Raw genomic sequence first — 27,767 nt, forward strand, 5'->3', positions numbered from 1 at the left:
CTTGCATTGAAGGACGACTGCTCTAACCACTCAGCCACAGCCGCCCCACAAAAAAACATAAAAAAACAGGCTGAATTGTAGCTGAAATGGAAGAACAAGAATAAATTAGCAGAAGAACACAGAAAGAACATATATTTCCTGAATTAGTTTTAAATAAGCAGAAATCAGAAAAAAACAGAATTTGCTAAATCTAGCTGAAAATTAGCTGAAAAGGCAGAAAAAAGCTTAAACTTCTAGAAGGAAGCAGAAAGAGCTGAAATGAGCTAAAAATGTGGAATGAGCTGAAAAAGCTAAAACTAGCATAAAACAGCTAAATATTAGCTGAAATACCAGAAAATGTTGAAACTAGCAGAAAAAAACTGAACGGTGCATAACAAGCTGTAATTATCATAAAGAAGTTAATTATGTTGAAAGTAGAAAAATTACCCTGAAAAACTTTCATTTATCCAAAAACAGCTGAAATGAGCTAAAAATCTGAAAGAAGCTTAAATTACCAGAAGGAAGAGAAGACAGCACATATTTGCTGAATTAAACTGAAAAATGTTTAAATTATTGCAAAAAATGTGGAATTAGCTGAAAAAACTAAGATTTGCATTAAAAACAGCTAAATAGTAGCCAAAATGGCAGAAAAAGCTGAAACTTGCGGTAATAAGCTGAAAGGAGCATTACAAGCTGAATGTTGTAGTTAGCAGAAATAATCTGAAGTCATAGCACCTTTCTGCTGAACAAGCTGAACGGTACCTAAACTACTGAAATTCCTTAAAAACTGCTGGACGAGAATCGTGTCAGAAAACCGTACGGAACAGGGACAGAAGTCGGAATAATAAATATAAACAGGAAAACAATAGTGTGAATGTTTAAAAGCATTCACACTATTAAGTCAACAATTTAAAACGTACAAATAAGAAATAGAGCTGAATGAGTGAATGGGCTAAATATTGATATTTGGACTACATAAAGACATTACGTGGTTATGAATCCAAAAAAACTGAAAGAGAACAATCAGAACTGCTATAATTATTGTAGCTTAAAAACACTTTTGACATCTTTACATATGCCTGTCTACAAATCTTAGTAGGACCTCAGTAAAAAAAAACAACAACTAGAAAACAATCACATAATCTATAACCTGGAACTGGTCTGCAGCGATACATGACACAGTCAAAATAAATGTTACTTTCTTAGGTTCTGGTGACAGAATTATGGGAAAATGTAATGTTTGTTAGCCATACCTGTTAGAAGACTGACCAGCAGCCCCACCACCACCACAGTGGCAGAGTTGTGAGCACTGTACCACATGTAGGACAAAGAATAGAGCGCCTCAACACCTGTCGGCCTAGAGAAGGGAAGCCATGGATAATGATGAACAAATAATATTTGAATGAAAACAGAAAGGTTTGTTTGTGAAGTGTTACCTTGTCTTAGCTGTGGTGCTGCTGACCACTGAGGTCAGAACAGAAGAGGTCATATTGTCGAACAGCGGCAGAGCGGTGGTGTTGAGGAGGGGTTCAGGCGTGGAACCAGACATGCGCATTATGAAGCTGCCAATCCCAATCCAGAAAGCCATGGCAAGTCCTGCTGCTAACCCAGTTACTGCACCCTGAGAGTGGCAGGGCGGACAGTGACAAAACAAATTAACAGAGACAATGATCAACTTTCCTTTTTAAACACTATTTTATTAAAAGAAGAGTCTTATTGCAGAACTCACAATGGGGTTCGCCCACGGGAAAAACATTCCCAGGCAGAAGAGTCCCAGCAGAGGTCCCCCCACCATTCCAAAGATACTGAAGGCTGCCTGTGGGTGTCAGGTAGAGCAACACAATGAAGGCTTTTAATGGTGCTTTCACACCACGATCGTCAGATTAGGTGGAAAATGTTGTTTTTTTTAAATCACAGTCATTTGTGCAGCACTTTGTGCACCTTTTGGCTGCTGGAAAGGGCTCTATAAATAAAGTTTGATTGATTGATTGATTTCCTCCCAGGTTCTCATCGAGGTGGCAGCTTCTGTTTTCTCCTCCCCCATATTTTTCCTTCCTCCTGCTCTGCTCTCTGTCTGTCTGAAGCGCCTGGGTCTCATCTCCCGAACATAAATTAAGAAGATTATGGATTTGGTATCGTGGGCGTTCAACTCTATTGATAAGATTTTTTCATCAAAACGACAAGGTCCTGGAGAACCTGCGTGTCCAGCTGAGACTCACGCTGTGGGGCACGTCATGGATTCGTGGGGAGTGTGGCAGTTGATGTGCATCACAGTTCTGTCTCAGGAGGATGTTCAAGACGTTTACATATTTGGATTTATGATAGCAGGGACTCTGCTTTTTGGCATCGGCGGGGCTCTGTTTTATCGACTTTTGAAGAAGACATCAGGAGCAGTTTCGGCCATGGAAAAGTTTCCGAGTCAGTGTGAAGGTCTGGTCCTCGATGTGGGAACTTTAAATCATCTGGTTTACGAGGTTAACCGTAAGGTGGAGGCGATTGAGAATCGCAGACCACCTGCAGCTTCTGGGACTCGTCAGCGTGGTGGGTTCGACCTTGAAGGAGACTCATAGCATGGATCAGTGGAATGGAATCCCACAATTAGGCATTTTCGGAAACAGAACGCCCAGATGGACTCAAGGCTGAAGAAAAAAGTAATCAGTCTGCCTGAAGAAAAACAAATATTAAGCTTATCTAATCTGACTCCCAATGGCCTCGGAGACAGGCTGACTATCAAATTTCTCCTGGGACATGAGTACCCAAGGACAAAAGCTTCATCTATCGCACCCCCCCACCCCCCCACCCCCCGAGAACTCTCTGTGCAGGCTTATCAGAACTGCTGGCTGATCTGAAAAAAAGCTCATGGACAAATCTCAACACCTCGATGTCAAATGCATGTAATCATGTTTTAATTGAGCTGCTGGTAGAGTTTTTTGATGTCTCAAATCGTGTCCTGATAGACAAGATGTGAAAGATCTTTTTTTGTAATACCACTATCTACCCTCATGTTTCTCCATCTTTTCATATCTAAGATTATTATCTGATAAGGATAAAATGGCCGCGCTCTCCTGTAGTTGTAGCTTCGTGCACTCTGCCCATCTTTCGGACGACTGTATGTACATATTTGCGTTGTACCTCGGTGCAATTCCAATAAAGTTTATTCTGATTCTGATTTGGATTGGGTCACTTACACACTGCACTTTTGAAAGCAGACCTAAGTGCATGGACAACTTTACAACAGCTGCTCAACTGGGGCAGCACTGCCCAAAACAAGCACCGACCATGAAGGAAAAAAGCATGTAGAAGAAAACCAAGCTCATCAATTTAGGAATGTTGGAGAGAAACAAAGTGATCCAATACCACACCAAAGCTGGTATTGATTATATTGGCTTGTGCAATGATCTGCACACCACTAAAGCCCAGTGTCAGCAGAAGGCAAGGCAGCGGGCTATCCAGCATGTTGCTGTGTATATAAAACAAATGCAGTAGTACAGAAAAAATGGTGGAGAGCGACACTTGAACATGCTCACTTTTCCTTGGTTTGCTGGATAGTTTGGGCATTTCACACCAAGTAAACCATATCAAGGTTCAAGGTTCTTGACTGTCATTCGCATCACGTGCGTGGTACATGAGGTGGAATTAAATTGTGTACTCAGGGTCCCAGTTACATCCAAAAATAGTAAAAATATAAAGTATAAAAAGAACCAGTATATAAGAATCTAAGTTATATGCTAAACACTAATAATTTAAAATAATACGGTATATTAAACAGCAGCCTGAACATGTCTGGATAAGCTTTCTCAACAGCCCAAATGAAATGAACTATCAGAGGAAATAAACTCTGCAGGCCAAACAGCTCTAATGTGTAAGTGGAGGAACTTTGATCTTGAGCTGAAACATATGACAGAAGCAGCTGCTACTGTTCATCAGAGTGTTGGTGAAGTCTTAATGCTTGGAATAGTTACCTGCAGCACAGATCCCATTTTTGAGGCAATGTAGGCCATAGCCAGACACACCAGACCATAGGCCAAAGCTGTGACGTGTAGGACAAAAACAGACCAAAGGAAAATGGCAACAAGTTTAAAACTAAAGTCCACTAAATCCTATTTAATAGTATATTTATTATTTCATGGTAGTAATCACAGAAAAGTTTCTTTACAACAACAAAAAGTAATACCATAATTTTTAACCTTTTTTTCTATCTTCTTATAAACCACTTGTCTTACCGAGCCCTTTGGACAGAAGAATGGCTTTCGCTTCAGCCATATTTGGAAAATGAGGTTTAATTAGGTCCTCCATAGTTACTGTTGCCAAGGAATTAAAAGCTGATGAGATGGTGCTGGGAGAAAAAAAAAAAAGAGTAATTCCTTCAGGATGAAGCAGGGACACTAGAGATATCAGGAACATTTTGAAAAAGAATACAGCATTTTTTCATGTGTAGTAAACTTTACACCTGGACTATGGACGTGTAGACTATGATGTTTGCAGATTACGTGATCTGTGGTGAGAACGGAAACAGGTGGAAGAGAACTTGGAGAGGTGAAAGAAGAGGAATGAAAGTCAGCCGTATTAAGACAGAGTCCATGTGTGTGAATGAGAGGGTGGAGGTGGAACAGTGAGGCTACAAGGAGCAGAAGCCACAAAGGTGCAGGACTTCAAGGAAGTGGGGTCCACTGTCCAGGAAAATGGAGAGTGTGGTAAAGAGGTGAAAGAGAGTCCAGGCAGGATGGAGTGATGGAGAAAAGTTTCAGGAGTGATTTGTGACAAAGTGTGTCAGCAAAGTTTAAAAGAAAAGTTTACAAGACAGTGATGAGACCAGCTATGTTGTATGGTCTGGAGATAGAGACATGGACAAAAAGACAGGAGACAGAACTGGAAGTGACAGAAATGAAGATGTTGAGGTTCTCCAGGAGTGACAAGGATGGAGAAGATCAGGAATGAGATCATCAGAGGTACAGCACAGGTTGAACAACTGGAAGATAAAGTTAGGGAGGACACACTGAGATGGTTTGGACATGTCCAGAGGAGGGACAGTGGTTTGGACATGTCCAGAGGAGGAACAGTGGTTTGGACATGTCCAGAAGAGGGACAGTGGGTATATTGGTAGAAGGATGTTAGAAATGCAGCTGACAGGAAAAAGACTAAGAGGAAGGCCAAAGAGGAGATATATGGATCTAATTAGAGAGGACATGGAGGTAGTTGGAGTGAGGACAAAGGATGCAGAGGACAGAGTGAGATGGAGAAGGATGACTTGCTGTTATGACCCCTGAAGAGGGAAAAGCCAAAAAAAAGAAGAAGAAGAAACTGTGGAGTTAGGGTTGCCTATCGTTTTGGGAATAAATACTCTTTTTATTCTTCAAAGTTTTACATAATAAACAAATATCACATATTATACTTTGTCATGTTCTGATACTCTTGGTTAATCCTGGCTATTTCATCTAGCTGCTATGTTACAAATTCAGTTTAGGAGTAAGGGTGCTCCACTTCCCTTTGCAAGCTGTACAGCCACTGAGTGGAAAGGGTAAAAATAACCCATTATGGAAAATTCCAGGTAGTTTTAACATGATCAAAGACAAAATAAGGGTATTTGGAGTAACTTTTCTGTTACCTCAACAACATTCTTGATGTATTTCATTTTTATTGTTCATCTCACATTGCTTGTATATAGTAGTGATATTGTTTTACAGAAGAAATCCATCTTTGCTGAGAGACGTCTCAAATCACATTAATCTTGTTCTGTGAATGATCTTTTGCACAGTTCTACATTGTAGTACACAAACACTCTCGATACAGTTGATATTCTGCTGTTGGACTGTGCTTGAGACGCCTTTAGTCTTTCACCTCTTCTGGTTTTTTCAGTGTATTTGGGATCTGCTATCTCTTGCTTGTGTTAGCATGGCTTCTTGTTCACTCCCGGCTTCCTCTGTTTTCACTTGCTCTGTGTGTCAGATTAGCTATTCCTCTGCCTCCTTTAGTGATGATGGTACATGTAATACATGTAGCATCATAGTAGCTTTGAAGAGGCTGTCTGAACTGGAAGCTCGTCTCCACACTGTTGTAAAATCATTAGCTAGCCAGGTCCCCATAGGCAGCAAGAAGCCTCTGAGACTAGCTCCTGTTAGAAGTCCTCCAACAGATCCAGAGCAGCTGGGACCCCAGGCCAGCTGGGTGATTGTCCAGAGTAAGCATAGTGCTAAGGCAAAGCCCCCAGTTCACCACTGACCCGTTCACGTTTCCAGTTGAGGGAACACTTGATACTTCTAATGGGAGAACATAGAAAATTATCACCCAGCTCATTGCACTCAAAAATGGTGACTTAATAGCAACCCTCAGCATGGTCATGGAGGGCTGATAATTCGTGATTATTTTGCAGCCACAAACCCTGGGTAGAATATTAGTTAATGATTACAAAACAAGAGCTGACGTGGCAGCAAAACTTACTCGTAGGAGACAAGGGGATCACAAGAGGAGCAGAGATAGATCATGACACCAATAAGAGTAGGGGTGTACCGATAAATCGGCCAGCCGATTTATCTGCCCCGATTTCCTTCCATCCATCCATCCATTTTCTTCCGCTTATCTGGGGTCGGGTCGTGGGGGGTAGCAGCCTAAGTAGGGAGGCCCAGACATCCCTCTCCCCAACCACTTGGTCCAGCTCCTCCGGGGGAATCCCGAGGAATTCCCAGGCCAGCCGAGAAACATAGTCCCTCCAGCGTGTAGTGATGTAAGGGTTAACTTCACTACTAATTAATTATTCTTAAAGCTAGTTCAAGCACAAAGAATATTAATTGTTTAATTACAACGGATTATTTTCTTTTTCGAGTTAAATTTCTGTTCTGTGACCGAGATAACTTGTGAGTGGATTGTTTAATCAGTGACATGAGATGCCATTTCATCTTTGACCCATCAGAATAAATGCGGTCATTTATTTAACAGAATCAAAATTTAACATCAAAACATGTACACATTGATTTGCTGATCTGTTTCTGATTAATAAACTTGGCACGCTTTACTAACAAGAAAACAGAACATTACTGATTGAGACAGATTCATCTCTGAAGGCATCTAGTTTGATTTACTGGCTAATAGAAGTTTAAAGAGAAGAGAAATAGATTTAAGGAGTAAGTTTAGATTTAAGGATGAAAGTTATGTGTTGAACCAGAACATTGCACTCTTCCTCCGACATCTAGCTCAACTCTCCGGTACACTTCAGGACATCAACGGCTTGTTACCTGAGATGGTGGATACCTCCACTCCGGAACAGAAGTCCATTAGTACGCTCCCTTTTCAGTGTCTCTGGTTAGAGTAGCTGAGGGTCATCAGAAATCGTGACGAAGTACTCGGTTCCACCGAATAAGCTTCCTTAGAAGTGGAGCATTTACTGCTCGGGTTGAGTCACAGCCGAGGCAGGCTGTGACTACGCTGGACTGGAGAGACCTTTGGCACATGGTCAAATCCATCCGCTACTTAGTTGAGCCTCATCTCCGACTGAAAGTTCCAGCAAGACTGGAAAAGACTTCGAAGAAGACTCGTGAAGACTAAGACTGAAGACTTAGCCCTAAGACTGAATAGTTCCAAGAAGTGTTGCCTTTAAAAGGGGTATCCACTTCCTGTTACGTGGTACTTCCTGATTGGTTGAAACAACCAGCAGGGGTGTGGTTCTAGTGATGTCAGAGGGTCACTAGAAGTCAAGAGAGGATGCCGGAATGTTTAAGAACGGTTAGTACAGACAGAGAAATGTTTTTAAGAGGTGAGAGGAAGCAGGTGCCAATAGCTCTTATTTTCTGTCTGCAAGTTTCAAAAACAAGACACTTCGTTCTAATAACTCGTCTCTGACTTTCGACCGACATCCACTACTACTCCTCATTCAGACAGAAGACTAAATGCACACTTACTTCGTAAATAGGCATTTAACTGTATGATCAAAAATCTAATGAGGTTTAAAAATCATTAATACTGTTTCACAGTTGATTTAAATGAGTGGTTCACTTCAACATTTAGAAATGGTATGAACTAAACACATTTTTTGATTATCAAGATATCTTAAAATAGTACTGATAATGTAAAAAGAAGAGTGTTCTTTCAATTGATTAATTCAGGATACAATTAAATAGTCTCTTGATGAGATCATTTGTATTTCTGGATTCAAATCAATGAAATAACAGTTCCTGTCCCCTGAAGGTCTTCAGAAACAGATTGATGTCGGAGGCCTAGTTCACTACAGTCCCCCCTTTGGAAATCATCGCCTGTCCATGGGGATGAATTCCAACATGAACTTACGCCTCCGAATGTCCTTGATCTTGATGTAATCCAGCAAGAGGAAAACAAAAGTCAAAGCATCCCACAACGGTTCAGGTAATTCTACAATGTTGTTGGTAATTCCATTGCAGCAACGCTTTAACCCCTTGGAAACAAAGTCTGTAATCCATTGGAAAAAGTCATATAATCCACAACGGTAAATCCACAACGATTGGAGGTGTTGATTGATCAGCATGCAGAGGGGTTCCCTCGATTGAATTGCAGAGACAACCACTGGATGGAGTTTGGAGACCCACGTTGGAGTTGTAAGTCCCTTCAGCGAAGGTTGCTGCTGGTGGTTCCCAGTGGATGCCATTCTGGTTCTATGTGTTCATGCAAAAAAATCCCCCCCCCCCCCCCGAATAAGATTGTTTGAGTAGGTTCGGCTTGAGCGTCGTGAGACCAATGTAGGTTATGGGACTTAAGGTAGCATTAATCTACATTGACTCCTCAAAGGTTGAAGTTTAACAAATGAACTGCATGTTGGCATAGTTAAAGTCCTCATAGTCTCTAACTAAAATACACACAAAATTCATTCTTGCTGGGGGTGTTCAGAAACAATACCAAAACCAAATAAACAATGTTTCAACATCGACAACAGTAGTGATCAAGCAACTAGAAAAACAACATTTCAACATCGACAAAAGTAGTGATTAAGCAACTAGAAAACGACGTTTCAATGCGTCACTCACTCTGATTGTCAGATTCGATCACGTTATCGCGTTTGAGTTGTTATCTTAACACTTAATTAAGCTTAGACTTATTTAGTTTCTGCTTGGACGACCTTTTTTCCCACGAGGTCTGAGTTTGTGAGATCTTTGTCTCCTGTGGAGTTATTGAACGCCTTGTGTAGTTTGACCTGGTTTTGATGCACCCATTTAACAATTGGCTCTTTTTGGCCTTTGCTGATTTTGATCTGGTAGACAACTAGAGACAGTTTGTCTGTTATCAGGTGGGGTCCAGTTCACCTGGGCATCAGTTTGCGGGTGAGAGTTCCTGTCCCGGACTCTCCTTTCCCAGTTGTGGGGACGAACATGTAGTACCAGACCCTATCTCCTACTTGGAGTTCCTCGTGAGAGGCCTTTTGGTCATAGTACGCCTTTCGTCCTTCAGCGGATTTTTCCAGGTTTCTCTGGGCAAACGCAAAAGTGTTTTTAAGGTGTTCTTCCAAGTCATTCATGTATTGTGTGGTATAGGCTGTTGCCATGGCGGCATCGCCTGGTTGGTACAACAGGTGTAGAGGGAGAGTCATTTGTCGACCCATCATCATCTCGAAGGGAGAGATGCCAGTCGATGTGTGTGGAATGGCCCTTATGGCCATGAGGACCAGAGGGAGTTTCACGTCCCAGTCCTTGTGGTTTGCGGCTACGTATTTCTTCAAAATACTTACCACAGTTCTGTTTGCTCTCTCCACTTGGCCTGAGGCCTGTGGGTGGTAGCCAACATGGAAGTTGACTTTGATACCTAGCATCTTCCACAGTTCTTTCATCACTTCAGCTGTGAAGTGTGTACCTTGGTCTGAGTTCACCCTGAGGGGAAGTCCAAACCTTGAAAATACATGATTCATTAGTAACATAGCAGTTGTTTGTGCTGTGTTGTTAGGAGCTGGTAGACATTCTACCCATTTGGTAAATGCGCAAGTTACCATGAGAAAATATTTATTTCCTCTAGTGCTCTTAGTAAGTGGTCCAACCCAGTCGATCTGGAGGTCAGACCATGGGAATGCAATGCCTCTACTTTGCAATTGTGCTCTGTAGAGTGGTCTGGATGGCTGAAACTGGCCACAGACCAGGCACCCTTTTATGTAGTTCTTAACATCCTTTTTTATTCCAGGCCAATAAGCAACTTGTTTTAATGCTTTCAGCATGGCGTTATCTCCCTTGTGTCCTGCGGACGGGAGGTCATGCGCGAGAACCAACATCACCCCCCTGTGGTCATGGGGGACCACGAACACGGGTGAGGACGTCGGTCCATGAGCAAAAGTTAGGATGCCCTTGATTAGTTTTAGCTGTTTGTGCAGCTGAAAGAGGACGTTAAGGTCTGGATTGGAACCCAGGAGTGCTTTTGTCTGGGTCAGTCAAGTACAGTATCATTTAGTTTATCGCAGGATCCAACTTCTGAACTTGGATGATGTCTGGGTCAGTCAACACGGGTTGTACAGAGACTGTGTTGTCAGCCGGTTTGGCTGCAGCCTGTGCACGTGTGACTGCCATTACCTCGGCTGTAGGTTGTACTGACAGAGTTGCGAGCAGCCAGGAGGGGTCAAAGGACCACGGAGGGCCGTCCACGGCTCCGTCCTTGGCTAGGAAGTCTGCAAGGTCATTATACCGCTTGTCATCGCCTAGGACTCTTGAATGTTCTGGAACCTTTTTCCAGTAGACCTGTAGGTCATGTGATGTCACCAAGTGATCACATGCCATGAAAAGCTCTTTGTGTTTGACCACTTTCTTGTTGCTTCTGAGAACGCTGTTCTGTTTCCACAGAGCGAGATGACACAAGAAACTAAGTCGAGCATATTAGAGTCCGTGCAGATGACTAGCGTTTGGATGGAGCGTTTTACTGCCATCTGGAGAGCTATTAGGATTCCTGCTATCTCAGCGTACTGAGAAGTCTGAGAGCCTAATTTATAGCTAAAAGTGACCTCTTGTTGGTCTTGTAGGAGAATCCCTCCAACACCTGATTTGCAGGTTTGTTTGTGGTGGAATGAGCATCCATCCACGTACAATGTTGCCATATCTTTGCAGATATTGCTATCAAAGTAGTGGTGATTCAGGTCATCACTTACTGAGGGTTTTTCCGCAGCTGGCGGTTGGTTGGCTGGTACATCTTGTGTACCTTCCTGGCAGACCTCTGGAATGGTCTGTCCAGCCATAAAGGTTTGCTGTGTCTAGCACAGGAGGATCCTTTTTGGCTGGCTTTAATGACCACAGCACATTGTGGCTGGTGTCCACTCGAACACCTAATCTTACCAAGATGTCAGAACCTATGTAGGTTGCATGTGGTAAGTCTGGGACCATAAGGAATGGGTGGACCAGTTCCCGTTGGTTCCAGATCAGTTTCAGGTTAATGACTCCTTTCGCAGTCATCACTCATGAACTGTTGGGATACAATGGAAAGCGGAAAGCTTTCTCAATCAGAACTGGACCCAAATGTTTTTAAACAATGTTCCGTAGAAAGCTTGGTTAAAAGCTGATTTATCTGTCCACAGCGACAGTATAGCATCTTCGGTGTGGGATCCTTGGATCTCTACACCTTTAACTACAATTGGTAGGTAGTATCCGGTGGGCTCTGACTGACTCAGCTCGCAGAGGAGGCTTTCTTGTTTGGACAGAGATGGGTCTACCGGTTGGGTCTCTTCGGTTTCACATGCTTTTAAAGGCTTACTTACCGGGACTGTGTTCTCTGCTGAGAAGTCCTCGGTGCCTTCTGCGGTGCCTGCTGTTGGGCAGTCTGTGACTGTCTCAGGAGGCATGAGTATTGGCAGGGGTTTGCTCACTCTGGCCCACATTGTCTGTTCACCATAATCTATTATCGCCTCAAAGCGATTTATAAAATCCTGGCCGATCAAAAATGGGAATGAGTCAACCGTAGACACATGTACCAGGTGGTCTAGTGTCATCTCGCCAACCTGCATGTGAACCATAGCTATAGCTATTAGGGTTGTCCTCGTCTCTGCGAGGCCCTGGAGTTCTATAGCACTTTCGATGAGAGGTATTTCCCTGCGAACACCGTTAGCGGCGGTCCTGAGCTCCTCGAACAGTTTGGCTGACATAATAGTTATGTCGGCTCCCAGTAGGGCTTCATGTGTGAGGACCCCTTCAAGTGTGATCGACAGGTAAGCTTTTTAAGCGACCCCCTTTCTGATCAGGTTACACAGGAACCTTGTAGGTTTTGGCCAACGTTTCTTCTTACGTTTACCTTTGCCTGTGTAATCCCGGTTTTTCCGAACCGTTGGTGCAGTCGCTGCTGCTCCTGAGAGTTCGGTTTTTGACGGGTCTCCGTCATTGATGTATGAGATCACCCGCTCTCTGTGTGTTGAGGGGATCTCATTGTATGTAACAACAAAGTCCTGGTGGCTGTCCGTGACAGCGGCAACGTTGTTGTTTGTGTCACCTTGACTTGTCTGAACCATTAGCACAACTGTTGCTGTTACTGAGGTCTCAGTTTGCGACGGGTCACCGTCGGTGACGTGTGAATGTACCCCCCCTTTTTCTGGTGAGGGCCTGTCAGAGTTTACAACAACAACGTCATGGTGACTGTCTGTGACAGCAGTAACGGTGTTGTTCGTGTGTTCTGACTCATCAGCAATGATATTGCCACACAACGCGTCAGGTTGATTGTCCGTGGCAATACCTTTCAACATATCCTGATGCATGCTGAATAATCCAGGTAAAAAAATCTAAAAAAGTTAAATCTGGTCCTCTGGACATTCAAAAAAACAAAACAAAGCAAAACAACTAAAAAATGTAGAAACGTTTCGTCTCTCATCCAAGAGACTTCATCAGTCTGAGGTGCTGTATTCAGCTCAGTCTCTTAATAGCACCTTCTCAGAGTGGATCAACCAGTTTTGCTGCTGACAACCAAAACCAGCTGATCACATGCTCAAGAAGGACCATCAGCCCAACAATGGATCATTAGCACACTGATGGCTGTTTACTATTCACAGAGGGCTGAGTGATACTAGCAATCACAGCATTGTAAGAGGGGGGCAATTGAACACGTAGGCCTCCACCCGTTTAGAAGAAATCGTCCATCGTTAAACAGGGGTGGAGGCCTACGTGTTCAATTGTCCCCCTCTCAGGAAAATCTTAAATCTCAGGAAGTCCAACATTTTACTGACCACATCAACTCTGTGGATAAATACATCAAGTTCACGCTGCACCTATCCGCCTATTGATCTCACGTTCCATTTTTACCTCATTCGTGAATACGTGTAGGGTTGCAAGATGCTTGAACTCCTCCACTTGGGGCAGGACCTCCTCCCTGACCCGGAGAGGGCACTCTACCCTTTTCTAGCTCAAGACCATGGCCTCGGATTTGGAGGAACTGATCATCATCTTGGCCGTGTCGCACTCGGCTGCGAACCGCTCCAGCAAAAGCTGTAGATCATGATCTGATGAAGCCAATAGGACCACATCATCTGCAAAAAGTAAAGATGCAATCCTAAGGCCCTCAAAACGAATCCCTTCAACACCTTGGCTGCGCCTAGAAATTCTGTCCATAAAAGTTTTGAACAGAATCAGTGACAAAAGGCAACCTTGGCAGAGTTCAATTCTCACCGGGAACAAGCCCGACTTACTGCCGGCAATGCGGACCAAGCTCTGACACCGGTCATACAGGGACCTAACAGCCCTTTATCAAAGGGCCTGGTACCCCATACTCCCAGAGTACCTCCCACAGGGTTCCCCGAGGGACGCAGTCGAACGACTTCTCCAAGTCCACAAAGCAAATGTAGACCGGTTGGGTAAACTCCCACACACCCTCCAGGACCCTGCTGAGAGTGTAGAGCGGTCCAGTGTTCCACGACCAGGACGAAAACCGCACTATTCTTCCTGAATCTGAGGTTCGACTATCCGACTGACCTTCCTCTCCAGAACCCCCCGAAAAGACCTTACCAGGGAGGCTTAAGAGCGTGATCCCCCTGTAGTTTGAACACGCTCTATGGTCCCTTTTTTTGAATAAGGGGACCACCACCCCGGTTTGCCAATCCAGGGGAACTTCCCCTGATGTCCACGCAATATTGCAGAGTCGCGTAAGCCAACACAACCCTACAACATCCAGAGCCCTAAGGAACTCCGGGCAAATCTCATCCACCCCTGGGTCCCTGCCACCGAGGAGTTTTTTAACCACCTTGTTGACTTCAGCACCAGAGATTGGAGGGCCCAACCCAGAGTCCCCAGGTTCAGCTTCCTCAGTGGAAGACATACCGGTGGGATTGAGGAGGCCTTCAAAGTATTCTGCCCACCGACCCGCAACATCCCGAGTTGAGGTCAGCAGCACACCACCCCCGCTATAAACAGTGTTGGTGGTGTACCGCTTTTCCCCCTGAGATGCCGGATGGTGGACCAGAATCACCTCGAAGCTGTGCATAAGTCATTCTCCATGGCCTCTCCGAACTCCTCCCATGCCCGAGTTTTTGCCTCAGCGACCACCCGAGCCACATGTCGCTTGGACTGCCGGTACCCATCAGCTGCTTCCGGGATCCCACAGACCAAAAAGGCCCAATAGGACTCCTTCTTCAGCCTGACAACATCCGTCACCGACGGTGTCCACCACCGTGTTCGAGGGTTGCCGCCGTAACAGGCACCGACAACCTTGCGGCCGCAGCTCTGTTAAGCTGCCTCCACAACAGAGGCACAGAACATGGCCCACTCAGACTCAATGTCCCCCACCTCCCTCAGAACATGTTCCAAGTTCTCCCAGAGGTGAGAGTTAAAGCTCCGTCTCACAGGACACTCTGCCAGACGTTCCCAGCAAACCCTCACAATACGTTTGGGTCTGCCAGGTCTGACCGGCATCCTCCCCCACCATCGGAGCCAACTCACCACCAGGTAGTGATCAGTGGACAGCTCCGCCCCTCTCTTCACCCGAGTGTCCGAGACATGTGGCCTCAGATCAGATGAGACGATGACAAAGTGATCATTGAACTGTGGCCTAGGGTGTCCTGGTGCCAAGAGCACATATGGACACCCTTATGCTTGAACATGGTGTTAGTTATGGACAATCCATGATGAGCACAGAAGTCCAACAACAGAACACCACTCGGGTTCAGATCAGGGGGGCCGTTCCTCCCAACCACACCCCTCCAGGTCTCACTGTCATTGCCCACGTGAGCACTGAAGTCCCCCAGCAGAACAAGGGAGTCCCCAGAAGGTGCACTTTCCAGTACCTCCTCCAAGGACTCCAAAAAGGGTGGATAATCTGAACTGCCGTTTGGTGCATAGGCACAAACGACAGTCAGAACCCATCCCCCCACACATAGGCGGAGGGAGGCCACCCTCTCATTCACCGGGGTGAACCCCAACACACAGGCACCAAGATGGGAGGCAATAAGTATGCCCACTCCTGCTCGGCGCATCTCACTACGGGCAACTCCAGAGTGGAAGAGTGTCCAACCCCTCTCAAGGAAACTGGTTCCAGAGCCAGAGCCATGTGTAGAGGTGAGTCCGACTATTTCTAGCCGGAACCTCTCAACCTCATACACCAGCTCAGGCTCCTTCCCCACCAGTGAGGTGACATTCCACGTCCCAATAGCCAGCTTCTGTAGCAGAGGATCAGACCGCCAGGGTCCCCGCCCTCGGCCACCACCCATCCCAAATTGCGCCCGACCCCTTTGCCCCTCCCACAGGTGGTGAGCCCATGGAAAGGGGGACCTACGTCTCCTCTTCGGGCTGTGCCTGGCCGAGCTCCATGGGTAAAAGACCGGCCACCAGGCACTTGCCCGCGTGCCCCACCTCTAGGCCTGGCTCCAGAGTGTGGCCCCAGTGAACCACGTCCGGGCGAGGGAACATCAAGTCCATTTCTTTTGCTCATCATAGGGGTGTTTTCCCCGATTTCCTTAATTTAGCAAAATCAGAAATCGGCCGATACTTGCATGAGTAACCAATTTTACAGATTTTTTTTTACTTTTAACAACAATCGTCTGAACTTCATTTACATTTCAGAGCACTAACTCATGGCCATTTAAAACAAGTTTGTATTTTTTCTAGGATATTATTCAAGGGTATGTTTTTCAATAAAATAAGACTGGATATTGAAGGTGCATTGTGACCTTATAACACCTGACAGTGTAGCTTATAAAACAAAATTGGTATCGGCCAAAATCGGAATCAGCAGATCAGACTTTTTAGGAATCAGTGATAGTGATCGGCCAGAAAGCTGCAATCGGTGCACCCCTAAATAAGAGGATAATCTTCGGACAGGGGAACAATAACAAAATACAAGATGTATAGGAACACTAATGACGGAGTAAACACAAACAGCTGGGAGAAACACTAGGTGGATGGCAGACACTAATTATTTGAAGAAACTACATGAAGGCACAAACAGACCACAAGGGGGAAATGACACACAAGAGGACATAATCTTCACAGTATCCCCTTCCAAAGGATGTCCCTTGATGTCTCAAGACAACTCCCCCACACACACACACAACACAGATGAGAAGAGGGGGGAAACTGAGAGGATGGAGGGCACAAGGGGCAACAGAGGGAAAAGAAAAAGGAAACCAAAACTGACAGGGCAAAGTCTGGGAACTAAACACAGAAGAATTACACAGGGGAGTAACACAAAGAGTTCAGGTGGGTAGCCTGGGGACTGTCCAGCACAAGGCAAAAGTTAAAGTTGGGTGACCAGGAAGACAGTCCATCGCCGGGAAGACATTCCAGTGGGCAGCCATGAGACCATCCATTGCCAGGGCAGAGCTCTGGCAAGCGGCCCGGAAGCCGTCCATCACCAGGGCAAATAGATGGCGGAACCTGCAGGTCTGCAGTGGCTGTGGAAACCAGCAGATTTGCAGGTGGCGTTGAGACCAGAGAGGCTGAAGTTGTCGTGGAGACCAGGGAGGCTACAGTTGTCATGGAGATCATGGAGGCTGCTGCTGGCATAATGACCTCGGTGGCTGCAGCCACCCTCGTGAGGCGCGGAACCCTCACAAGGAGTGGAACCCTCACAAGGTGTGGAAACCTTACAAGGCGTGGAAACTTCATAAAGCATGGAACTCTCACAAGGCATGGAAACTTCACAAGGCATGGAATCCACAAGAGGCAAGGAACCCACAGAAAGCATGGGACCTTCAAGAGGCATGGAACTCACAGAAAGTATGGGACCCTCACGTGGCATGGAACCCTTGGGAGATGTGGAGCCCTCACTAGGTGTGGAAATCTTGGGAGACATGGAACTCACAGGAAGCGTGGAAACCTCGCAAGGCGTGGGACCTTCGGGAAGCATAGAGGACCCCACTGGGAGACATGGAGATGGGCTGCCGCCGAGTCTCCTCCTCTTCGTTAGCAGGAATGGGACCTCAGGAGGTTCAGCCTCCAAGAGTCTCTGCTACGCGTCAGCTAGAGTGGGCCTTCAGGAGATTCAGGACCCACAGAAGACTCAGATCCCACAAAAAACTCAAGATTCAAAGGAGACTTGGGAACTTCTGGAGACTCGGGGACTTCTAGAGACTCGAGGACTTTTGGAGACTCTGGGACTTCTGGAAACCCTGGGACTTATGGAAACACTGGGACTTCTGGAGACTTTGGGACTTATGGAGACTATGGGACTCCTGGAGACTATGGGACTTCTGGAGACTCGGGGACTTCTGGAAGAGATGTGGAGGCTTCTGGTGAGGATGTAGAGACCTCTGGGGGAGATGGAGATCTCTGGGGTAGACAGAGATCTCTGGGGGAGACGTGGAAAACTCAGGAGCACACTTAGAATTATCTGCAGCCGTGAGGACCTCTGGTGCAAACTTGGGACTCACTGCAGACGTGAGGATCTCTGGTGCAGACTTGGAACTCTCTGCAGATGTGAAGACCTCTGCTGAAGACTTGGAACTGCAGACTTGAGGACCTCTACTGCAGACTTGGGACTCTCTGCAGATGTGAGGACCTCTGGTGCAGACAAGTTTTTTTTTCTTCTTTTTTTTTCTCTATGCTCTGTGAAGACAGATGTGTCTCCCTATGTTCCGTCCCCACTGCTTCCTTGCTTGCTCTTTTGTCTTGTGAATCCTTAAAGAACCTCTTTGTTTCCTGCATACCTTCCTAATTCGAAGGATTTGATCAGCTGGTCTCTCAACAAAATTGATCAACTTCTTCCACTAGGAGCCAGGGTAAGGAGGACCCTTTTACCTCGACAACGGAAACAAATTGGATTCATGATGACAACTGGATTTTGCTTTTTGGGTTGGTGAAATCAGGATTGTCTGCAAATTCATGTGGATGTGCCAAAGCTTGGCAGCACTCAGACTGAATTATATGGAACTGTGTCAGAGCTACAGCAGGCTTTTATCAGGACTGTGAACTTTCTGGCAGCACTCATGAATGATTGGGAATAATCTTAGAGAAAGCTGTGAGCTCGACTTTTGGCACAAGGAATCAATTCAGCTGTTTGGAGTTACCATCAGAGAAACCAGCGATACTTTAAAAGGCAGAAACAGCAATTTATGAGTTCTGCCTGACCCAAACTGTGGCCTTGACAGCGGACTTATCTCAATACCTCCTGGCATGTTTAGGAAAAACAAAGATGGCTTGTCTGTCTCTTCACCCCTCCCTTCCCCAAGGCCGTGGACATGTGACAGAACCTCAGCCGAGCTGATGATAAATAACACCTCTAATCTGGACTATGCTACAACCTTCCCTTAAAATTCAATGTCTTCACCAGCCTATATGTGCATGTATCACGTCTATTTATGTGCTATGTGCTATGCTGTGATAGTTTTTTTTATGCCTCAAATCATGCCCTGTAAGACAAGGTGTGAGAGATATTTTTTTAATACCGTCTCTCCTCATGTTTTCTTCCCTTTTCTCATCTAAGCAAAAATATTATTCTGAGAAAGAATAAGAAGGCCACGCTTATAGCAGCAGCTTTGTGCACTACGCCCATCTTTCAGACAACTGTACATGTTCTCGTTGTATCTCAGTGCAATGATAATAAAGCTTATTCTGATTCTGAAAATTTAGGGCCCTCTGAAGACTTGAGGCCCTCTGAAGACTTGGGGTCCTCCGAAGACTTGGAGAAATTTGAAGACTTGGGAAACTCTGGAGATGAGGAAGAGCTGTGAGAGGCGTCCTTATGGACTCTCTCGGAGAAAGAATGAGAGGTGTCATATGGGACTCTCTCAGGGACACTGAGTACTTTGAGGGGTGTCTTTCTGGACCCTCTTGGGGAAAAGATGAGAGGTGTCCCCCAGGACCCACTCAGAAACACTAGGAGCAGGTGGGCCATTGTAACCGCCACCCATTGAGACACAGGAAGGAGCAGGCAGTGAGGGAGGAGGGTCAGTGGACTGGGCTTGGGTCCAACGTCAGCCCCTCTTTCAACGGCATCGAGAAGAGACGTGGAGAGGAGCTGATCCCTCAGGCGATTCGGATGAAGCGCTGAGCTCGCTGCAGGTCAGAGCAGCAGGCAGTGGGTGAATAGACTCCAGCACACTCTTTTCGTCCAGCACCTTGTCCAGGAACTCCTTCATTCATGGAGCATCGGAGAGTCCAGGAAGGCAAAAAAATTGCCGATCATGTCCTCTGTGGCCACCCATTATAACCACAGATTGCTGGAGGTAGCCATCGTATCCACATACTGGGATGTTACCCTGAGTAGCTGTCGCTCGTCCTCCGGGGAGAGTGCAGCCAGGAATGGGCAGCCTGCTGGGTTCATTGATTGGTCTGAGGATTCTCTCATGATCTGGTGCCGGGTTGAACCCAAAGTGCAGGCGAACACAGGGAACTCGGGTAAAATAAAGAATAATATTTAATGATTACAAAACAAGAGCTGACGTGGCAGCAAAACTTGCTTGTAGGAAACAAGGGGATCACGAGAGGAGCAGAGACAGATCATGACACCAATAGGAGGATAATCCTCAGACAGGGGAACAATAACAAAACGTAGGATCTATAAGAACACTAATGAGGGGGAAAACACAAACAGCTGGGAGAAACAACAGCTGGACGGCAGACGCTAATTACTGTACTTGAAGAAACTACATAAAGGCATGAACAGAGCACAAGGGGAAGATGACACACAAGGGACATAATCACTGAATGACTGTCTAATGACTGTCAAATTTACTTCCCCCTGAAGCACACTGGTGAACATTCTGTTCAGCCTTTTCTTGACTGCCTGGCTGACACTAGGGACTGGATGGCTCTAAATTTCTTAAGTTTCAATGAGAAGAAGATTGAAGTCATGTTGTTCCCTCCTAATGGCACGATCAAGAACCACTGCATTGACCTTTCCTCTCTAGCCCCGTTAGAGGAAAAAAAGTGTCACAAATCTGACAGTGATAATGGACTCTTCCATGTAACTTAACAGTCATGTAAACACGATTGTTAAATCCTTTTTCCAGCTGAGGCGTCTGTCTAAGCTGAAGCCCATACTGTCCAAAAATAACCTTGAGACAGTAATACATGCATTCATAGCATCTAGGTTCGATTATTGCATTGCGCTTCTTTTTGGAATCATCCAGACCTCCATCACACGATTACAACTGGTCCAAAATGCTGCTGCCCGATTTTTAACTGGTACAGGCAAAAGAGAGCACATTACACCAGTTCTGGTCTCCCTTCACTTGTTCCCGGTTCACTTTCAAATTCAGTTCAAAATACTCCTGTAAGCTTTCAAATCTCTTAACAGTTCTGACCCTTCTTATTTTGCTGATCTGCTGCAGCCATATATCCCACAGCGATCTCTGAGGTCAGCAGATCAGATGCTCCTAGTGGTTCCAGGAACCCGTCGTAAGCTCAGAGGTGACAGGGCCTTCTCTGTTGCAGGTCCAAGACTGTGGAATGATTTACCACTACATGTCAGGCAGGCTCCCTCTCTCACTGTTTTTAAGTCTCGCTTAAAAACCCATTTATATTCCCTGGCTTTTGACACAGTGTGATTTGTTTTTAATCCTGTCTGTACTCTACAATGTTAGCCTTTTAGTTATTATCTTTTTTACAAACCGGATTCCAAAAACGTTGGGACACTAAACAAATTGTGAATAAAAACGGAATGCAATGTGGAGGTGCCAACATCTAATATTTTATTCAGAATAGAACACAAATCACAGATCAAAAGTTTAAACTGAGAGAATGTATCATTTTAAGGGAAAAATCTGTTGTTTCCAAATTTCATAGCGTCAACAAATCCCAAAAAAGTTGGGACAAGTCCATATTTACCACTGTGTGGCATCCCCCCTTCTTCTTACAACACTCAACAGACGTCTGGGGACAGAGGAGACCAGTTTCTCGTTTAGAAATAGGAATGCTCTCCCATTCATGTCTAATACAGGCCTCTAACTGTTCAATCGTCTTGGGCCTTCTTTGTCGCACCTTACTCTTTATGATGCGCCAAATGTTCTCTATAGGTGAAAGATCTAGACTGCAGGCTGGCCATTTCAGTACCCGGATCCTTCTCCTACATAGCCATGATGTTGTGATTGCTGCAGAATGTGGTCTGGCATTATTGTGTTGAAAAATGCAGGGTCTTCCCTGAAAGAGATGACGTCTAGATGGGAGCATATGTTGTTCTAGAACCTGAACATACAGTAGTTCTCTGCATTAATGGTGCCTTTCCAGACATGAAAGCTATCCATGCCACAAGCGCTCATGCAACCCCATACCATCAGTGATACAGGCTTCTGAACGAAGCGTTGATAACAACTTGGGCTATCCTTGTCCTCTCTGGTCCGGATGACATGGCGTCCCAGTGTTCCATAAAGAACTTCAAATCGTGACTCATCTGACCACAGAACAGTCTTCCATTTTGCCACACTCCATTTTAAATGACCCCTGGCCCAGTGCAAACGTCTGAGCTTGTGGAGCTTGCTTAGAAATGGCTTCCTCTTTGCACTGTAGAGTTTCAGCTGGCAACGGCGGATGGCACGGTGGATTGTGTTCACTGACGATGCTTTCTGGAAGTATTCCTGAGCCCATTCTGTTATTTCCTTGACAGTGGCATTCCTGTTTGAGGTGCAGTGACGTTTAAGGGCCCGGAGATCACGAGCATCCAGTAGAGTTTTACGGCCTTGACCCTTACGCACAGCGATTGTTCCAGATTCTCTGAATCTTTTGATGATGTTATGCACGGTTGATGATAACTTAAAAGTCTTTGCTATTTTACGCTGGGTAACACCATTCTGGTATTGCTGCACTATCTTTCTGTGCAACAATGGTGGAATTGGTGATCCTCTTACCATCTTGGCTTCTGAGAGACACTGACACTCTGAGAAGCTCTTTTTATACCCAATCATGTTGTCAATTGACCTAATTAGTGTTAATTGGTCTTCCAGCTGTTCGTTATATGCTCAGTTATATGCTCAGTTTCCTTTTTCCAGCCACTTATTGCTACTTGTCCCAACTTTTTTGGGATTTGTTGACACTGTGAAATTTTGAATCAACATATTTTTCCTTTAAAATGTTACATTTACTCAGATTAAACTTTTGATCTGTCATCTATGTTATATTACGAATAAAATATTGACATTTGCCATCTCCACATCATTGCATTCAGTTTTTATTCACAATTTGTTTAGTGTCCCAACTTTTTTGGAATCCGGTTTGTAATTTGGATCTATGTTTTTATCCTGCGTCCTCTGCTTGTTTGTTTTTCCTGTGCGGCACTTTGGTTGGCCTTGCTGCTGTTTTAAGCGCTTTATAAATAAAGTGGTATGGTATAATCCTCACAAATCTTGGTTAAAATAGGGTCACAAACCTGAACAATGGTCCCAAAACACAGCAACAAATTTTCAAAAGAATGGTAGAAAAATAAAAGAATTTTAACCCAGAATGATAATGCTGTGGTGGGGCCTGAAGACAGCTGTGCACAAAAAAATGTTTACAAACTGCAACGAGCTGACACAATGCTGCAAAGAAGATTACAACCGAAATCCTCTATAATTATTTGAAAAATGGACGAGTCATACAAGTGACTAGTGTTTATTCATCTTCAACGCAATCTGATTTTCAGGTCTCTTGTAAACGAGTCCTCGAGGCTCAATGGGATTTACCTGTCTAAATAAAGGTTGAATGAATGATGCTTCCTTAGATAAAAATTCATATTAATTGGCTTTTAAAATGTATATGAATGTTGCTGTTCAGTGCCTTGAGATGACTCGTGTTGTGACTTGGCACTATATAAAAATAAACTGAATCGAACTGAATTCCGCGACCCGACTTGTGAACGAGCGGAAGATAATGGATGGATAGACGAATTTAATTTTATTATTGCTGCTATAGTTGGTTCTACAAACAGTTGAATTCCCTACACATTCTCTGAAAAAATAAGTCAAGAAAAAGTTTTTTTTTTTTTAAAGGAAATATAATGTAAAATAATGAATAATTGTGACATGTTTGAAACTATCAAACGTGACTTTGTGTTGTTAGTTTGAAGTTGTACCTGTATGAATTCTGTTCTAGAGGTGCCAGTTCTGTGTAAAAACTGATTTAGCTTGTGATATGCAAAACCTTAGAATTAAAGGATGTGATTTACAATACCTTTACTGTTGAACGATGCATGAAAAAAATAAATTGTAACGCAAAACAAAGTGTAAAAATAGCAATTCACTGAGATAACCAAATATAAGATAGACTGGTACAAACAAGTGCTTAAAAACCAATTTTAAATAATCTGTCTTAAAAAGTTGTTTTGCTGCTGACAGACAGTGAGCAAACCCTCTGCAGGTGGACCTCTGGAGGTTCAGTGGACTTCTACCTGACAGTCTGGGATCTTGGGTCATTTACCTGAGCGCTCCGCTGAAGAGACATGCCACAAACAGCCCTGGGAGGCCAGGAAGATCTCTGAACACATCCATTACAAAATACAACACCATCTGCATAGAGAAGCTCAGCATCAGAAGAGCGTCCCTCTCTTCATGTTGCCACACCCTGAAATCTCCAAGGCTCACCTGATCATTGGTTTCGACATAGCCCTTGTCCAAAGGACTGTCCTCTCCATAACGAGCAAACATCACCAGACCCATAAGACAACCCAAACAAAGAACGATTTGCTGGCATGGAAAAACTACGTAGCAGGACCTGAGAAGGCATGAGGGGTGGACAAATGGCTGTCAGGAACATCATAGTTTGCTTTTTAACAGCAGCAGTAAGTCAAGAATGTGTTGAAATGTATTGCTCACATGACAGCTTCCTTCTCAGTGCGAGAACTGAGGTATCTTTGGACCTGAGCTTGATTGACTCCGTACAGAGCCAACATGAGAAAGACACCCCCAACACCCAGAGTCCAAAAGGTGTGCCGCTGCAAAGGGTCTGGGTTCAGACTGCAAAGAGACACAGAGAGTTGCATCATTTCTGAAATGCTGATTTTCAAAAATGCAGAAGAAAAGAAAAGAAAAATGCACAGAAGAAAAGTCACGTTTCCCTGACCTTTCCTCATATATGTTGTATCCATGTTGCACGGTACAACAAACACTCATAAAGTTCACAACATACTCTCACTGGTGCTGGAAACAAAATGAAACTGCATGAGCCTAAAGTGCCTCTAACAGCCTCGTGTGTTTCACAGAGACATGGCTGAACCAGGACACTATGATATATTTTTAATATATTAATATATTATATAATAGCCAAAACGTGTGTGTGTGTGTGTGTGTGTGTGTGTGTGTGTGTGTGTGTGTTTTCAGTGATAAACTTTGGGAATCCTGTCACTTTATTCACATTTGTTGGGTTTGACATTTTGCGTTCCAGCAACTGTTTGTTTGGATCCGGTAACTCTCAGCCTGACTAGTAATAAAGTTATGAACAATTATGACTGCCTTGTTGTTTGGGGAGCCATGCTTGAACCGTGTCGCTCCCCTCTGCTGCTGAGACGATAAATAGATAACTCGGACACCTCACTGCTGTTTTCATGACGCTCTGGACGCTTGTCACCCACAGCACGCATGTGACAGAGAGTAAAACTCAAAGCGAGATGATACCTGCCTCCTCTTTCACGTTGACAAAATGTTTTAGTTTTATCAATGAGTTTGTCAAAGCAAAATTTTGATGTTTTTTGTGTGTGTGTGTAAATACAGAAGTAACGTTAATAAACGTTAGGACTTTATTCTTTTCTAACACAATATATTTATGTTATTAAACAACTTGTCAGGTTCTTCTCTCGTGAGCATGCGTGTCCCCAGGACCCCGCCCCCCACACAGCCAGTCCGCCTGCTATTTGCGTTCCGGCATCCACCGGTTTACAAATTAAGCCCTGCTCCAAACACGTCACAGTCGGGATGGTCCTCGGACATGAGGAATACTACACGATGATTGGCTGCTCCAACTGACTGCCTGCGCTCAAAGATCATCTGTATGATGTCACAGGCCAAGCTCATGGCCCGTAACAAAAAAGAGGGGAGACAAAGGTATAGGCCTCTACAGGTCTCTCTTGTAAATGAGTCCTTGAGGCTCAATGGGAACTAACCTGTATAAATAAAGGTTGAATGAGGCTAATTAAAATAGTTTTATTGAACAATATAATGAAAACCCAAACAAAGACAACTGAAGTCACCCGCAGACCGGAAGTGGCCCGCGGGCCGCCAGTTGAATAGCCCTGCTCTACACTCTGTTGAGGAGGTTTGGGACAGGACACTGGCAAAGCTATTTTCCATCGTGTCCAACTCCTCCCACTCCCTGCACAGCACTGTAGTGTCTCTGAGCACCTCCTTCAGCACAAGACTTCTATGTCACCAGTACAGGAAGGAGCATCACTGCAGCTCATTCCTGCCCACACTCAGACTATACACAGTGGTGCTTGAATGTTTGTGAAGTCTTATAATTTTCTATATTTCTGCATAAATAAGACCTAAAACATCATCAGATTTTCACACAAGTCATAAAAGTAGATAAAGAGAACCCAGTAAAACAAATGAGATAAAAGTATTATACTTGGTCGTAGGCCTGTCACAATAACAAATTTTGCTGGGCGATTGTCTCAGAAATTATTGCGATAAACGATAATGTTGTTTGAAATTTGACAATAATTAGTAATTATTGTCAAATTTAAGAAGAAATGTTGGGTAATTAGTTTTGAGTGTAGTACCGTTTTTGACCACTGGATGTCAGTATAAGACTGAGGATGGATAGTGAGGGAGAGCAGCGTGTCTTTTTAAGAAAAATGGGAGGGAGGCCCCTTGACATCACATGGGCAGCCTCTCCTTCCTTTTATTTTTGGTTCTCAAAATGGTGGACGCTTGGTGTGGTCTAGTATTGCACTCGGGTCCAAATAATCCAAACCGACCCAGCCCGCAGCCATCATCTCTGAACCCCACCCGATCCGACAAATTAACAGTAATTACAGGTCCGAACCCGAACACCCCCCCCCCCGGACATTAATTAAGCTTTGACTGCTTATACCACCGACTATTATTAACGGTTGGCAGACGCGCGCAGCTGAGTACAGGGGCAAAAGACCGGAGCTGAGGAGCTCTCAAAGCGCATTAAATGCTTCCCCTGCTTCTGCCTGCATTGGACCATGCTCTGACATGTTGGCTATTTTGTGACTTCACCTGTTTGGGTCATCAGCCGTGCGCGTCCACTGAGTGCAGCCGCTGAATGAACTTGGGCTGATGGATCGATGGAAGTAGTCCATCTGAAGCTTAACCAAATTTTTTTACCTCTTTCAACTGGCCGGTCAGCGTGCCGTGAAATGGCCGCATGCGGCAGGTGCTGTATGGCAAGCCATGTTTGCATATACTGGATCGTTGGCCGCTGACACAATAAAAAGCCTGACACCGACCCGGCCCACACATTAAGCACATTATGGCCCGGCCCGAATCCGGGTCGGGCGGGGCTGGGCTCCAGGTTTGGGTTAGAAATGACATCTCTCGTGTGGTTTGAGCTCTTTAGCATAGCATTTTTCACACAAAGCTTTTAATAAGAAATCAGTAAACAAGTTCTCAGCTTCTTTTTACAGAGAAAAAAACTTTTTACACGAAGGCACGAGTTTCAACAGTGAATTCTGGAGCTTCGTCAAGATGGAGGTTTATTCCCGAAGTCAGCCTGTTAGCTTAGCTTGTAGCTTAGCTTCTCAGGTAAGCTGCTTTTAATGCTCCAAAAACACGATTTTGGACGATTAAAACAGATTTTAAAGAAAAAAGATAAAAGAAAAAGGGAGGGGTCAGTGAAGAGCACCAGAGATGAGCCTTTTGTCGTCCAGTGTCTTCAGTAGAAAGAGAGACACGAAAAAAACGATAAAAGGTGATGAAAACAAGGTCGATAATTTTTATTCATCATGCGATTAATTGATTTATTGTTTATCGTGACAGGCCTACTCAGTCGTTTATTTATTGAGGAAAATGATCCAATATTGCATATTTGTGTGGCAAACCTGTGTGTGTGTATGCCAGTGTATCTCACCACAACATTAGCAGGAGTCGTCCTCTTCCCTCAGTGCCACACCAGTAATAAATAGTAAAACAGAACTAAGTTATTGCTCTTAAGATTAATTTCCTCTGGTGTTTGTTCTAGGAATGCCAGTGAAAGTGCATTGAAAATTTTATAATTTATATACTCATCACTAATCTGCACCAAAACATGTACAATTTGTACCATTCTTTCTGGGTGATTTACCTTTTGTTAGTGAGTGCAAATAGTTTACTCAATACTCACTCTAGTCCAGCAATGCGGCTGCTGTTGACTGCTTTCTTCCAGACCTCCGCTATACCTCCAGCCTGACTGGCCCCTACAACAATGACAGCCAGCTGGCCTGCAAACATCACCACTGTCTGGAACACATCAGTCCAGATCACTGCTTTTAGGCCCCCCTGGGAGACAGCAACACATAGACTGATTACTTTAAAGCTCATG

General features: G+C 44.6%; 1 protein-coding gene across 1 annotated transcript in view; it reads right to left on the reverse strand.

The window, feature by feature from the left end:
* Positions 1-1,102: 1,102 nt before the first annotated feature.
* slc5a6a (solute carrier family 5 member 6a) overlaps positions 1,103-27,767 on the reverse strand; it is a 37,886-nt gene continuing 11,221 nt past the window's right edge. Inside the window, exons 6-15 of the mRNA XM_037686064.1 lie at positions 27,570-27,724; positions 24,101-24,241; positions 23,870-23,999; positions 23,706-23,794; positions 4,203-4,315; positions 3,942-4,009; positions 1,709-1,795; positions 1,416-1,600; positions 1,233-1,336; positions 1,103-1,140 (exon numbers count right to left, since the gene is read on the reverse strand). Of these exons, the coding sequence (XP_037541992.1) occupies positions 1,103-1,140; positions 1,233-1,336; positions 1,416-1,600; positions 1,709-1,795; positions 3,942-4,009; positions 4,203-4,315; positions 23,706-23,794; positions 23,870-23,999; positions 24,101-24,241; positions 27,570-27,724 (1,110 nt within the window). The remainder of the gene's footprint in view (positions 1,141-1,232; positions 1,337-1,415; positions 1,601-1,708; positions 1,796-3,941; positions 4,010-4,202; positions 4,316-23,705; positions 23,795-23,869; positions 24,000-24,100; positions 24,242-27,569; positions 27,725-27,767) is intronic.

Source organism: Nematolebias whitei, chromosome 12 (assembly GCF_014905685.2).
Source record: "Nematolebias whitei isolate Nwh7 chromosome 12, NemWhi1, whole genome shotgun sequence".
Classification (NCBI taxonomy): Eukaryota; Metazoa; Chordata; class Actinopteri; order Cyprinodontiformes; family Rivulidae; genus Nematolebias; species Nematolebias whitei.